This window comes from Schistocerca nitens, chromosome 3 (assembly GCF_023898315.1).
Source record: "Schistocerca nitens isolate TAMUIC-IGC-003100 chromosome 3, iqSchNite1.1, whole genome shotgun sequence".
Taxonomy (NCBI): Eukaryota; Metazoa; Arthropoda; class Insecta; order Orthoptera; family Acrididae; genus Schistocerca; species Schistocerca nitens.
Genome location: NC_064616.1, coordinates 946268412 through 946283322, shown reverse-complemented (window position 1 = coordinate 946283322; position 14911 = coordinate 946268412). Strand labels below are relative to the sequence as shown.

The 14911-nt window shown below is 41.6% G+C and overlaps 1 protein-coding gene across 1 annotated transcript in view; it reads right to left on the bottom strand.

The window, feature by feature from the left end:
- The window catches only part of LOC126249021 (uncharacterized), a 712654-nt gene that overhangs the window by 239969 nt on the left and 457774 nt on the right, over positions 1-14911 (bottom strand). Inside the window, exon 50 of the mRNA XM_049950623.1 lies at positions 2913-3063. Coding sequence (XP_049806580.1) covers positions 2913-3063 — 151 coding nt within the window. The remainder of the gene's footprint in view (positions 1-2912; positions 3064-14911) is intronic.

Sequence of the window (14911 nt, the reverse complement as noted above, 5' to 3'; positions counted from 1 at the left end):
AACGCCTTCTCTTGAGTGGTGACTCTGTAGATGGCACTACATTTGAAGTACTGCCTTCAGTATTAGGCAGTACATTATATATTGACGGAGGTAAAATTTCATGAAGCTGTAACCCAGTCCATGAGCTCCACATGCTATTGGGTATCATTTTGCCTGATCTTTTCATTTTATCTGCAATAGATTTTGCATACCTGTTATTTTCTGCCTTGATGTGTTTTACCATTGATTTAGGGATAAAAATTGAAAAAAATATTGAAAGGACTGCTGCTGTCAGCCACTTCTGCCACACATCCACTTTCCTCTTTGAATTCAGGCAATGAAGGTTGCATGTCCAATATAGTCCACCCTAATTCTGCATCTGAAGATTCTGGAACACTAGAACGCCTTCTCTTGAGTGGTGACTCTGTAGATGGCACTACATTTGAAGTACTGCCTTCAGTATTAGGCAGTACATTATATATCGACGGAGGTGAAATTTTGTCTGAAAACACAATGGACATGTAACCTAAATAGCAGACTTATTACAGAAAACAATGTATAATGATGGAAAGTAAAAATAATGTTGCTTTTGTACCTGAGTCTGCTTCAGAAGCAAAATCACTGTATTCACTTTTAGAAACGTCCCCTTCAGAACCAGAATCTTCAATGCCTCATTTAAAAGCTTCTCAATCTCAGTATTAGTCAAAAACTTTGACATATTTATTTCAAAATGCACTGCAAGTGCAACAAGAAATACATGAAAACTATGGCACCACGTGCCAGTACAGTGGTTTCGAACAACTGAGGATTGTCCTTGACAATGCCGAAATAGTTTCAGAAATATCCACTTGATGGCAACACCATACACCACATCACAGCATGCCAAGCCCGAATATTAGATGTGAGTGCAACGAAAACAAAACGAATAGAGGAAGACGAGTGGAGCTCGGGTATGGGATGCTCACAGCGCTCTGGCTTGGGACTAAAAGTGTTAGTACATAATCCAGTTACATTAATGTGATCACCTCTCAAAAGCTTAAATAACCAACTTTTGCAGCACAGACGTGAAAGACAAGTGTCAGTCAGGTTCTGGAAGGTACTGACAGGGGTGTGGAGTCATGCCACTCTAGTGCCATGGCCAGCTGTGCTAGGATTATTGTTGGTTGAGGATCAACAGCATGAACTGTCTGATCAAAGTGGTTCAAGAGATTTTCAACTGGGTTCAAATTTGGGGAGTTTGGAGGCCAGGGAGTATGGTAAACTCTTCCTGGTGCTCTTGCAACCACAGAAGTACACTGATAGCTGTGTGAATGTTGCATTATCCTGCTGGCAGATGCCATTGTGACAAGATAAAAACAAATGCGTGTAGGAGAGGACTTCGTCCCCCCGGGTAGATGCATACTTATTTTGATCTACTGTGCTATCCAGAATGATAGATTAGCCAGGGAATGCAACATAAAACCTCACTTAGATAATAACAATCCATTCACTGGCCTGGCCACTTTCAACGATTGTTGCAGGGCCATACCTGTTAATGGTCATCTGTCCGATGGAGCACGAAACATGATTCATATGAAAAGGCCACCTGTTACAACTCAGAGGACGTGCAGTCGTGGTATTGGCAAGCAAAAGTCAGCATTCATTGCCACTGAACAGCAGTCAGCATGGGTGCATGAACCAGGCACCTGCTGCAGACATCCACACCGAGCATGATTCATTGAATGGTCATTGAGGAGATGCTGTTGGTAGCCCCTTGGTTCATTTGGATAGTCAGTTATTCAACAGTTGCACATCTGTTCATCTATGCACATCTCCAGCTATCATTCACTGGTCATCTACAGCCTACGGTGCAACACAGTTTCCTTGGCACCAGTTTTGGATAGCACCATTTTGCCATGTACAGTATTTTTAAATACAGTGGCATGCAAACAGTTTACAAATTTATGTGTTTCAGAAATGCTTCCACCCTTGACCTGAAAGCCAATGATCATGCACTTCTGGATGTCAGATAAATCATTCTGATTCTGTATTATAATGACAACTGCACTGTTTTCAGTGTCCTTCGAGATGCTTTATGTACCCTCTGCTGGTAGTGCTGCCACCTGCTGTCTATGAGTGGGTACTGCATTTAGATGTCGAACATAGGTGATGGTCCCATTAATGTGAATGAGCAGTGTGTGTTTATTGAATCTCTGCACAGAATGCTTAATATCTTTGTGGAAGCCCTGAAGCAGCAAACGAATATCATCCATAAAAAGCTTTTTGTAGACTAGATTGTGTGATATCCTGGTCTGGTGCATGCAAAGTATTCTAAATGACTGATAAAAATATCAACATACACATGTGATGTTTTACTATCTTCTTGCATTAGAATCTTCATTACACGGCATAGCCATGCTCCCTGCTGTAACATATGTTTCCATATATGTGTCTTATTATATTTTACTTGCCATATATCATCAACCATATCTTCCTTTAACATTTATTACTTCAATTTTTTTAATTTTAAAATTATCTATTATATTAACATAATTTAAGCAAAAAGTTTGTTTCCTTGCTTAATATAATAGGCTACACTCATCACTTTCCTCACTGACAAGTCATTTACCACTGACTGCTATAAAATTACTGTATTTTATTGTCCTCTTACTTTTGATATTGTTTATGTTTCTGAAAATGTAGGATACTTGTAATCAAACAACAAAATGTCTCAGAAAAAAAATTATTAATCAAGCAAATTTCTGAGGTAATTGGTTAAATAAACTGCCAAGTATAGCACAAATTTTGGAAGTCCCATCATTTACAGTAAGCGAGTTATGTAATATCTAATAATGTGGTAGGCTACATTTGACACATGACAACTTCTGAGCTTTAAATTAGTGCAACCAGTGTCAATAAGAGCTCAATTTGCAATAAAAGATGTATTAAATTACCTCTAAGTGAATTTCTTTCTTGGCTGAGTTGTACATTGCCTTCAGTTCTCCAGTCTGGAGTGGGAGGTAAGATCTTCTATAACTTACAATATTATTAGTGCTGTATATGGAGTCACCAGTCCACATCCCACCTTTCATCTTCAGATCGAGGCTGCATCACACATAAATCATGAAACAATATACAGTGAAAATAATAGAAAATACGTAGTAATAGTTCAATAAAATATTCTCAGTTTTCAAGCCACACCACTTCATCAGTTTGAAGAAACATGACTCATAAACTGAGAAGATATGAGTCAGGCATGCCATCATGAAATACTCTGTGGTCACAGTACTAATATTTATGATAGTAATAAATATAAAATTAATAATACACTAAATGTCATACCTTTTATACCATGTCTCTTGGAAGCCTTGTTTAGGCAGTTGTTTTCCAATTTACAGGACAATAAATACCAGCAAATGGATTTCTTTGTAGTGCAATCACAACATGTACGGTGATGAGGTCAGTTTATCTAGATGTTTTCAATAATAAATATTTAAAAATTGAGAAGAAATATTGGTCAAAAACTCTGTTTTCATTACAAAGTCTAATCCAGATGCATTCTCTTTCTATCCTATTCTGCATAAGTAGAACAAAATTTATGATCATTCATGCTGGTGGCAACTCAGAGACCAGTGGAACGAACAGGGGGTTCCTGAAGTCAATGACATCATGGTTTATGAAGTGAACAGTTATCCAAAAACAAAGTCCATAGTTTAGTGAAGTCATTATAAGGGTGCACAAACAGCCCAGGGAGCAATCCAGATCAAAACATAATAATGTCAATCACTCATCTAATCAATGGCATAAATCACAGAACTTGTAAGGCTAACTGGCAAGTGTTAGACCATGATATTGATGTGGCTATGGTGGCATCCCATGCAGGAGCAAGCTGCAGCCATGTGATATTTACTCCACACTCATGTCAGTGGATGCAGTATGTTGCACCTGCATTGGTACACCATGCAGGAACAAGCTATTACCAGATTATGGAGCCTGAGTATATTATGAGCTGTCTTCCATGTCAATACCGAGGCTGGGGGGGTGAATGCATATCATAGTTGGATACTAAATCCCTCTCCACTTCCACTGACACATTGGGCAGAAAATTGCTTCACCTGTGCCATACTTCATCAAGGAATGGTGTGAGAGGTATTGGAAACCCCACCAAAGGCGGCTGTGGTAGTTAGCCCAAATGATGAGCTGGAGTGGGCGCTGGACTTCTCTGTAGCAGTCACAGCCAGTCAATGGGTTCTAGGGCACAGTTTGGTCCTGTCTGCAGGAGACAGAGTGCTCCTGTGGCAGAGATTGGGACAATGGTTTGGCCTCTATGGCCACCATAGTCTGAAAACCCCCATCTTCTATCAATTGTGTCATTAGGTGTTTCCCAATGTTGGTGGGAGCCAGAAGTGGTCCAGATGGTGGAAGCAGATCTGCCATCACAGGCTCCCATAACTGGCCATTGTCAACCCCCTGTCAATGCCTAACATGAGGGTCAAAGTTCTAGAAGGCGATTTGTCTTTGGTATGGTAGGTCATGCCCAGTTGGTGGCTGATGGAAAAGGGCGATGGGGGGTGGGGGGCATTATGGCTCGTTGCATTTAGAGCTGATTGCAAAATCTGACCAGATGCTCCTGGCTGACTGAGACCTCAAACATTTGCCACCTCCTATTGCTAATACTGATGCTTTATGTCCAACTGGAGTGCCAGACAAATGTACAAGCCCAGACTTGGTAACCCATGTGGTAACCTTCGATGTGGGATGTGGACCCGCTGAGTTGTGCACAGTAGGTTGTGAGGGTGCAGGGTCTGTTCCCATGTATAAGTTTGGCTGGACTACATCCATTTACAGGGGTGGACTGGTAGGTGGCAAGGAGCTGGTGAGTGCTTTCCCAGAGTTGGCTATCATCATTGTGTTGAGCATCTGCATTTTAAATATAATGACCATTCATTTGGCTTGTGAAAGGGATGCAGGAAGGAAAGAGCTGATGGCCAGGTGATCAGTGTTGTTGCGTTTAAAAACCTCCCAAAATGAAGATGCCTAAATTGAGTGCCATTGCCAGAAACCAGGGTGGAAGGAACCCCCTCTATTGCAAGTATGATGGACAGGGCACTGACAGTGGCTGCTGTGGTGGTACCCTTCTGAAACACACATGGAACATTAGGGAGAGCATGCATATCTAGCTACCACATTGCTCCCAAAACTGGTCTTGTGAAATCAACATGCACTCTTTGCCACAGGTGGTCAGTGAGTGGCCAAGTGTTGAAACACAGCTCTGGGGCAGATTGATTTTTGGCGAAAGCCAGGCAGTTCCAGGTGGTATGTTTTATGCAATGTCAACTCAAGGCTATTGTCTCCATTCTGCGCGTTCCCCAAAGTGCAGTGTGGTGAAGCTTCAGTATGTGGGGGTGGAGTGTGGGAGGAAGTACCATCCACCATTCAAAATCATCTGTGGCTAACAATATGATCACCATCAGTGACATTAAGCTGGTGCCATAATGAAAAATATGTGTGCCAAGCTAGGCTGGTGCTCCAGCCATCCCAGCCATACTGTAGTCAATGCCCTTTAGATAAGTCAATCAGGGCCTGTTTCTGTTTCTACTTTGTGTGCTGTAATCAGTAATTCATTGGGGGTGTGTCACTAATTTGTGTCTAAGACAGAACATAGTGCTGTGTGCCTGTCAAATTCTGCATCTGCGCTGCAACACCAGTGGGAAAGTGCAACTGCATTTGATTCCCACGTGGTGGGCCAGTAATGGATCTCATAGGTATACTACTGCAGCCACTACATCATCTTATAGGGAAGTACTGAATGGGGAGATATGGGGCTTGTGACTGGTGATCTGGTGAAAATTAGTACCATAAAGACATACATGAAACTTCTCAATGCCTCTTTGTTGGTTTGCAAATACTTCTCTGTGCTCCATTTAATGTTGTAGATGCAAATGTAAAGGGCTATTATGTGGCATCAACATATTTGTGGTGCAGCACTTCACCAAACCCACAATCTGACACATCAGTGGCAAGTGTTAAGTGTTGCCTGATGGAACGTTGCTAACCTAGGTGCTGGTCTAAGGCACTTTTTAAGTTGCAAGAACGCTTTCTGGCATGGTTCTGACCACACAAATTTAGCACTTTTTTGTGCACCTGATTAAGCAGATGGGAAATCTGGGTTGTGTTTCACATAATAATTGATTTTGCACAGGGATGACTGTAGTCCTTTGATGTTTTTAGGAGCTGATAAGTTAGTGACTGTCCACATGACCGTGTGTGGACATGAGTCCTTCTTTACTTAATGTATGTCCTAGGTACTTTACACTTGGTCCATATAAACTACAGTACATTAGTCTTGATGACATTGCAGACCATGGGCTTGGAGCTACTTAAACAACATCTGCAGATTGTGCAGGTGCTGCCCGTGCTTGACCCTGGTAATAAGCAAGCCATCTAAATGATTAAAACAGTTGAGAACACCTTGCATGAGTTGCTCACGTATCTTTAAAGTCACACAGGAGCACTGGTGACTCCAAATGGGAGACTGTTACTAAAGTACATGACAAATGGCACATTGGTCACTAAAACTAGTTTGTCTGATCACCTACTGCCAATTCAAAGTAGGCATCTTTGAAAAATAATGGCCACAGCCAATTTTTCATACAATTCTTCTTGCAGAGACATCCAAATCAATGTTGGATACTAAATACTCAATTACAATAGTGATAAAAATATGGCACTGAGAATATAATGAACACAATTGGTAGGTAAAAATAATCCACATTAAAAAGAAATTTTAACCATGAATGGTGTTATTTCATGAATTAGAACTGACAAAGGCTGTGCAAAATTTGAACAATATAAAACAACATCCTGTTGAAGTGGGAATGGCAGTTAATTGACTTAAAACAGTCAAATAATTGACATGGTTTACCATTTTATATATATATATATATATATATATATATATATATATATATATATATATATATATATATATATATATATATATATATATATAACAGAGGGAAACATTCCACGTGGAAAAAAATATATCTAAAAAGAAAGATGATGAGACTTACCAAACAAAAGCGCTGGCAGGTCGATAGACACACAAACAAACACAAATATACACACAAAATTCAAGCTTTCGCAACAAACTGTTGCCTCATCAGGAAAGAGGGAAGGAGAGGGAAAGACGAAAGGATGTGGGTTTTAAGGGAGAGGGTAAGGAGTCATTCCCATCCCGGGAGTGGAAAGACTTACCTTAGGGGGAAAAAAGGACAGGTATACACTCGCACACACACACATATCCATCCACACATACAGACACAAGCATGTCTGCTTGTGTCTGTATGTGTGGATGGATATGTGTGTGTGTGCGAGTGTATACCTGATCCACTATTCATTTTATAAATTTGAAGGTTTATGAGGACATTCTAAGTTTTCCATAAAACTTTTTAAATAGTGATACAATATCTTTAATTTCATATGTGGTCTTCTAATGTGTACTGCCAGTGGTAGCTTAAGAATTTCACTGAAGAACCAAAGAAACTGGTACACCTGCCTAATATCATGTAGGGCCCCAAAAGCATGCAGAAGTGCTGCAACATGACATGGCATGGATTCAACTAATGTCTGATGTAGTGCTGGAGGGAAATGACACCAGGAATCCTGCAGGGATCCATAAATCTGTAATAGTACGGGCGGGTAAGGATCTCTTCTGGACAGCACGTTGCAAGGCATCCTTCAATAATTTTCATGTCTGGGAAGACTGGGGGCCAGTGAAAGTGTTTAAACTGAGAAGAGTGGGGATGTGTGGGGTCTCACACTATCCTGCTGGAACTGCTCAAGTCCGTTGGAATGCACAATGGGCATGAATGGATGCAAGTGATTAGACAGGATGCTTACGAAGATGTCAGCTGTCAGAGTCACATCTAGATGTATCAAGGGTCCCATATCACCCCAACTGCACACACCCCACACCATTTCATTGAATGATTCACACGCTGACACTTGCTTATGGCCCAGCATTGAAATCTGCAGCAATTTGCGGAAAGGTTGCACTTCTGTCACATTGAATGATTCTCTTTGGTTGTTATTGGTCCCATTCTTGCAGGATCTTTTTCTGAAAACAGCAGTTTTGAAGATTTGATGTTTTACCAGATTCCTGATATTCACAGTACACTTGTGAAATTGTCGTATGGGAAAATCCCCACGTCATTGTTACCTCAGAGATGCTGTGTCCCATTGCTCATGCACTGCCTATAACTCCATGTTCAAACTCACTTAAATCTTGATAACCTGCTATTGTAGCAGCAGTAACCAAGCTAACAACTGTACCAGACACTTGCTGTCTCATATAAGTGTTGCTGACCACATTGCAAGCGTTGCTGACCACAGTGCCATATTCTACCTATTTATATATCTCTGTATTTGATTATCCATGCCTATATTAAAATGTAGACTTTCACGGCCGGAAATATCATGTCCATTATAATTATCTGGGCTGTTATGCCATGGTCGGTTGATGAATTCTGTGTCAATTCCCAACATTTCGTCACCAAGGCTTTATGGATTGCCCAAAATTCATATGGAAAATGTGCCATTAAGACCGATACTAATTGCCATTGGTTTGCCCACCTACTCATTAGCCAAGTTTTTGACTACTCTGTTAAAACCACATGTGGGCTGTTTGGGCTCTTATATAAAGAATTGGACACATTTCATCAGCAGATTAAATGGCATAGTGGTCCAGCCAGAGAACATATTGGTCAGCTTCGATGTGGTATCGCCGCTTACCATGGTTCCACTTAATGATGTATTGGAACAGCTGAATCAAATTTTTCCTGTCGATATTTCAGAACTGTTTAAGTGTTGTTTGACGACCACATACTTCAAGTGGAATGAACAGTTTTATGAGCAAATGGATGGCGTGGCTATGGGAAGCCCCCTAAGTCCCGTAATTGCAAACTTCTTTATGGAGAAATTCGAAGAACAGACCTTAGGTACTGCAAGCAAAAAACCAAATGTATGGTTCTGATATGTGGATGACACATTTGTGCTGTGGAGACATGGCAGGGAGGAACTAAGCCGGTTCCACGAATATCTGAATAGTGTAAACTCGAGAATTCAGTTTACAATGGAGGAGGAGGTAGACGGAAAATTACATTTCCTCAATGTGCTTGTTTTTAGAAACGAAAATGGTAGTTTGGGCCACTCAGTATACCGGAAACCCACACACACGGACCATTATTTGCACCGGGATTCGAGCCACCACCCACAACAGAAGCGGGGTGTTATCAAGACGTTAGTGGACAGAGCTAGAAATATTTGTGAATCTGAGTTTCTCGATGCTGAGATGGAACAGCTCCACAATGCACTAATGAAGAATGGATATTCGTCCGCTGAAATAAAACGTGCATTGAGGCAGCCACGCAAAAATCATAGTGACGTACAGGCTACTGCAAAATCTAAGGTTTTCCTGCCGTTTGTTAAAAATGTAACGGAAAGAATAGGGAGGATCTTGACAAAGTGGAATATTACCGTAATTTACAAGCCCACCAGGAAGATACAGGAATACCTTAAGCCTGCCAAGGACGCTCGCAAACTGTTGGAAAAAGCTGGAGTGTATAGGATCCCATGCAGCTGTGGAGATGTTTATGTGGGTACCACTAAAAGAACTGTTTCTAAACATTTGGAAGATAACAAGGGCAATTGTAGAAGAGGAGAAACGGAACGATGAGCTGTTGTGGAGCATGCTTTCCAGCCAGGGAACCACAATATTCGTTTGGGAGAGACGCAAGTACTAGCGGCCACAAGCGGATATTACGAAAGGCTCTACAGGGAGGCAATCGAAATCGCTAAATACCCTAATAACTTCAATCGAAAGGAGGAGGGCGTGAAATTAAACGGTATATGGATGCTGGTGTTAAAGAAGATGTGTACCACCCATCCACTACTGGGTGATGGCAACAGCGATTGACGGCGACGGTCAGTGGCCAATTGCACTGACGTTTTCAAAACACATGACGTCACGCCAGAGCGCGGGAGCACGTGGACACGGAATTTAGTGGCAGTCAGTAGTGAGCCAGTAGGTGTGTTGGACCTTCCATCAAGCTACGGACCGCCTTGAAGATGTCTCCCATAGTCGGAGACGAAACGTTGGGAATTGACACAGAATTTATCAACGGAGCACGGCATAACAGCCCGGATAATTATAATGGACATGATATTCATGCCTATACCTGTTTATTTGGCACTTCAGTGTATAAATGTGAGAACTAACAAAATAAAGTTTTTTATGTGTCCTTTTCCATCAGAAATGGCACTACCTGTCAGCTGTTAATCACACATACATTTGCACTAGCATTAGTTGTCAAGTTTCTAATGAAATGAATTTTGAAAGAAAATATGTCATTCCCAGCCAATTTGTGAGTCCTACCTTGTCAGCGTACAGCTAAGTAACTCTAGGAAGAAGACTCCCAGTCAGGGTCAAAATGACAGTGGAAGACCACAGGGGGAGAATATAAGTATCCAAAATGTTTTATGCTATATATCATTAATTAACTAATATTCCGAGTAATACCGTGATGTACTAAATAAAGCAGACTTTTCCTAAGTTAACTGTATCAACACTGTGAAGAATGCTAGCAGAATTCAGGATATGCATTGCTGCTATTGTGATAATCATTATAGGGTAATGCTACAAAGATGTACAATTCAAACTAAACAATCACGCAGATGTAATTTGTGACAAATGAGGCACATCCAAATTATTTGCACAGTGCTAAAGAAAATATAAGAAAACCTTTTTCTCATGATGTATCAATTATTATCACTATTATTATTATTATTATTATTAGTATTGATATCATACTTCTGAAAATGTAATCATCTTCAGTGGGACCAGGGTTTAAACAGTTTCTGGTTTGTTCAATTCTCAAAAATCTTTTGTAAACAATTGTTTCCTCAGCTGTCCAGGATTCCTATTTGTGAGCTTTGGTTGTTTTACAGTAGTATATTTAATATTGTGGCTCTATCTAGTCATGCCGCACATTCCTTTCATTTGTTCCTACATTATACACTCCTGGAAATGGAAAAAAGAACACATTGACACCGGTGTGTCAGACCCACCATACTTGCTCCGGACACTGCGAGAGGGCTGTACAAGCAATGATCACACGCACGGCACAGCGGACACACCAGGAACCGCGGTGTTGGCCGTCGAATGGCGCTAGCTGCGCAGCATTTGTGCACCGCCGCCGTCAGTGTCAGCCAGTTTGCCGTGGCATACGGAGCTCCATCGCAGTCTTTAACACTGGTAGCATGCCGCGACAGCGTGGACGTGAACCGTATGTGCAGTTGACGGACTTTGAGCGAGGGCGTATAGTGGGCATGCGGGAGGCCGGGTGGACGTACCGCCAAATTGCTCAACACGAGGGGCGTGAGGTCTCCACAGTACATCGATGTTGTCGCCAGTGGTCGGCGGAAGGTGCACGTGCCCGTCGACCTGGGACCGGACCGCAGCGACGCACGGATGGACGCCAAGACCGTAGGATCCTACGCAGTGCCGTAGGGGACTGCACCGCCACTTCCCAGCAACTTAGGGACACTGTTGCTCCTGGGGTATCGGCGAGGACCATTCGCAACCGTCTCCATGAAGCTGGGCTACGGTCCCGCACACCGTTAGGCCGTCTTCCGCTCACGCCCCAACATCGTGCAGCCCGCCTCCAGTGGTGTCGCGACAGGCGTGAATGGAGGGACAAATGGAGACGTGTTGTCTTCAGCGATGAGAGTCGCTTCTGCCTTGGTGCCAATGATGGTCGTATGCGTGTTTGGTGCCGTGCAGGTGAGCGCCACAATCAGGACTGCATACGACCGAGGCACACAGGGCCAACACCCGGCATCATGGTGTGGGGAGCAATCTCCTACACTGGCCGTACACCACTGGTGATCGTCGAGGAGACACTGAATAGTGCACGGTACATCCAAACCGTCATCGAACCCATCGTTCTACCATTCCTAGACCGGCAAGGGAACTTGCTGTTCCAACAGGACAATGCACGTCCGCATGTATCCCGTGCCACCCAACGTGCTCTAGAATGTGTAAGTCAACTACCCTGGCCAGCAAGATCTCCGGATCTGTCCCCCATTGAGCATGTTTGGGACTGGATGAAGCGTCGTCTCACACGGTCTGCACGTCCAGCACGAACGCTGGTCCAACTGAGGCGCCAGGTGGAAATGGCATGGCAAGCCGTTCCACAGGACTACATCCAGCATCTCTACGATCGTCTCCATGGGAGAATAGCAGTCTGCATTGCTGCAAAAGGTGGATATACACTGTACTAGTGCCGACATTGTGCATGCTCTGTTGCCTGTGTCTATGTGCCTGTGGTTCTGTCAGTGTGATCATGTGATGTATCTGACCCCAGGAATGTGTCAATAAAGTTTCCCCTTCCTGGGACAATGAATTCACGGTGTTCTTATTTCAATTTCCAGGAGTGTATTTTCACCCCATTCAGATCTCATTTCTATGTCTCCATTCCTAAGCAGTAATATGTATCTTGTCATCTTCTGAGAAGTCTCATATTTATTTCATTGGACGTGATTGTAAATATATCATTCACTTGCACACCATATTACTAAATCCCAATAACAAGGAGAACATTCACAGGTATGGTATGAGAAAGTACTACATCAGTCATCAGATGCAATTATTATATGTTTTCTACGTGTCAATAATTAATATATGTCAGCACATTCTTTTCTTCCAGTTATTTTCAATCAGAGTTGTAGGGAAGCAGCCTACTCATGCCGTAGTAAATTCACATCAGTCTTTCCATTGTGTGCCAGCCAGTCCGCTGTAACTAGCTCTGACGTCATAAATGTTGCGCAATACTTTAAAAATCAAATAAATAACATAAAATGTTTCTAGCATGTCAGGAGTAATACTAAATTAATATGTGTTGAATATCAGTTCGATAACTTTAGCCATTTTCGAAATTTGGACGTTTTTCTGTAAAAATCATTGGCGCAACAGAAAAGAGCTAGAGACTTCAAAATTTATAATCAGATTCCTTTTTCATAATAATTTAATAAAAACAGTACTCTGGATCTCACAATTTAAGATTTTAGTTGAAATTCAATATTTTCTGGTTTTTGTCTTAAAACTTAAGGAAGCAAGATAGATTAAGTAGGCTAATAAATAAGGCTAGGATGTTTATATTTAAGTAGATTGGAGATCCACTATAACTATGAAGATGTGAGAAGTTTCATTTGAATACCTATAAAACTATAGCGATAGCGTATCTCCAAAGGGCCAGTTCTGAGCTCGTCTACTGCGTGCAGTGTAATTCTCTCGCCCAAAATATTTAACTTAGCCACGTCAAACTTTTATTATCAATACTTACCTGCGTGCTGAATGCACATTTAAATTAAGAGCTTCATCGGCCATCAGCAAGAGAAGCTATGATTTATTAGGTAACTTAAAGTGGTGCATTACTAGCCCAGCGGCTAGTCGGGAGAGCCGATTTGATCAGGCGTTCCCTTAGCCGTCCGCACCGCGGCTTTATATATAAGAACGCTGCGCGAGGAAGAAGGCCCCAGTTCTCTCCAGACGCTGAATAGCACGTCATCTGTGTCGGGAGTCGCGTCGCGTCGCGTCGGTATCATTGCTACAAACAGCCTCGGATGCCGTATTAAGTTACTCAGGATACGCGTAACCATGAAATCATTTTCGAGTGAAGTGTTAATTCTGGGATGACTTTAATTATCGATCTTCAGTTTGCGTATTGTCGTATTTTCACGTGCCGCCACGGGACAGACATTCTACCATTATTTTAGCGTGGCGTTTGATGAACCTAATCATCAAATTATGGTGAGCATTCATTTAAACATTTAATTTGGGCATTTATAGTTGCATCAGCGCATTAGACTCTGAACTGCTCTGTTAGTCAGATTGTGTGGATTCTTTTGTTTTCATCTGTGACTTTCAGAATACAGAACGTTTTTTTCAAGAACGTTTTTGATTATAAATCCCGGACAATCTCCTAATTCCTCAGAGCTATAAGCTGTAACTATAAGTGTATTATCAGATGAAGTGGGCACTAGGAATTCTAATTACAGGCTTCACGTTTTGCTAATCACTTTCTGGTAGTCAATATTGTAGTTAGAGAGCCAGTGTTGAGTACGGCGAAAGACAGCATAAATAACATTCTAAATAGTAGGAACATTTTAAACCACATTATTCCACCTGCCCCACAGAGTGTTGTGGTACTAGATATGCTGAAGGATGAAGTATTGAAACAGGCACATGATCATGTGCTGGCACACTAATGGGTTTGAAAACCCATGGAATGATGTACAGGCAAATAATCTTGGTAGAAACAAGTCAGCAGATGTAGAACAGTATGTCAAGAGCTGTGTAACATGCACACAATAAGCTAAATTGAGTCATCAGCATATCGCACTGCAGAGATCATCAGAAACCAGTAAACCATTTCAAATGATTGAATTGAACATCCCATGGCCTTTTTAACAAACACCGTCAAGGAATTGTTATGTATTAACAGTAATTGATCACTTTTTGCACTACCTAGAAATGGTGGATATTCCATAGCACCAAACCATCATAGTGGCTTAGGCCATGAAAGATAATTGGTTATTGAAGTTCAGTAGTAAATAGACATTGAATAAAGATGAAGGCACTAACCTCATGTTGGAGTTAATGAAGCAGTTTTGTAATTTATTACCAAATCAAAAATTAAGAACAAGTGTGTAACACCCATGATCAAATGGGCAAGTGGAACAAGTTAACCAGGCAATAGGGAATACATTATATCATTATATCAACAGTCACCACAATGATTGAGTACACTGTTACATTAACTTGTGACATCATATAATTCTAAGGTTCATAAGAGTATGGGTCTATCACTGTATGAGGTAGTGTATGACCAGA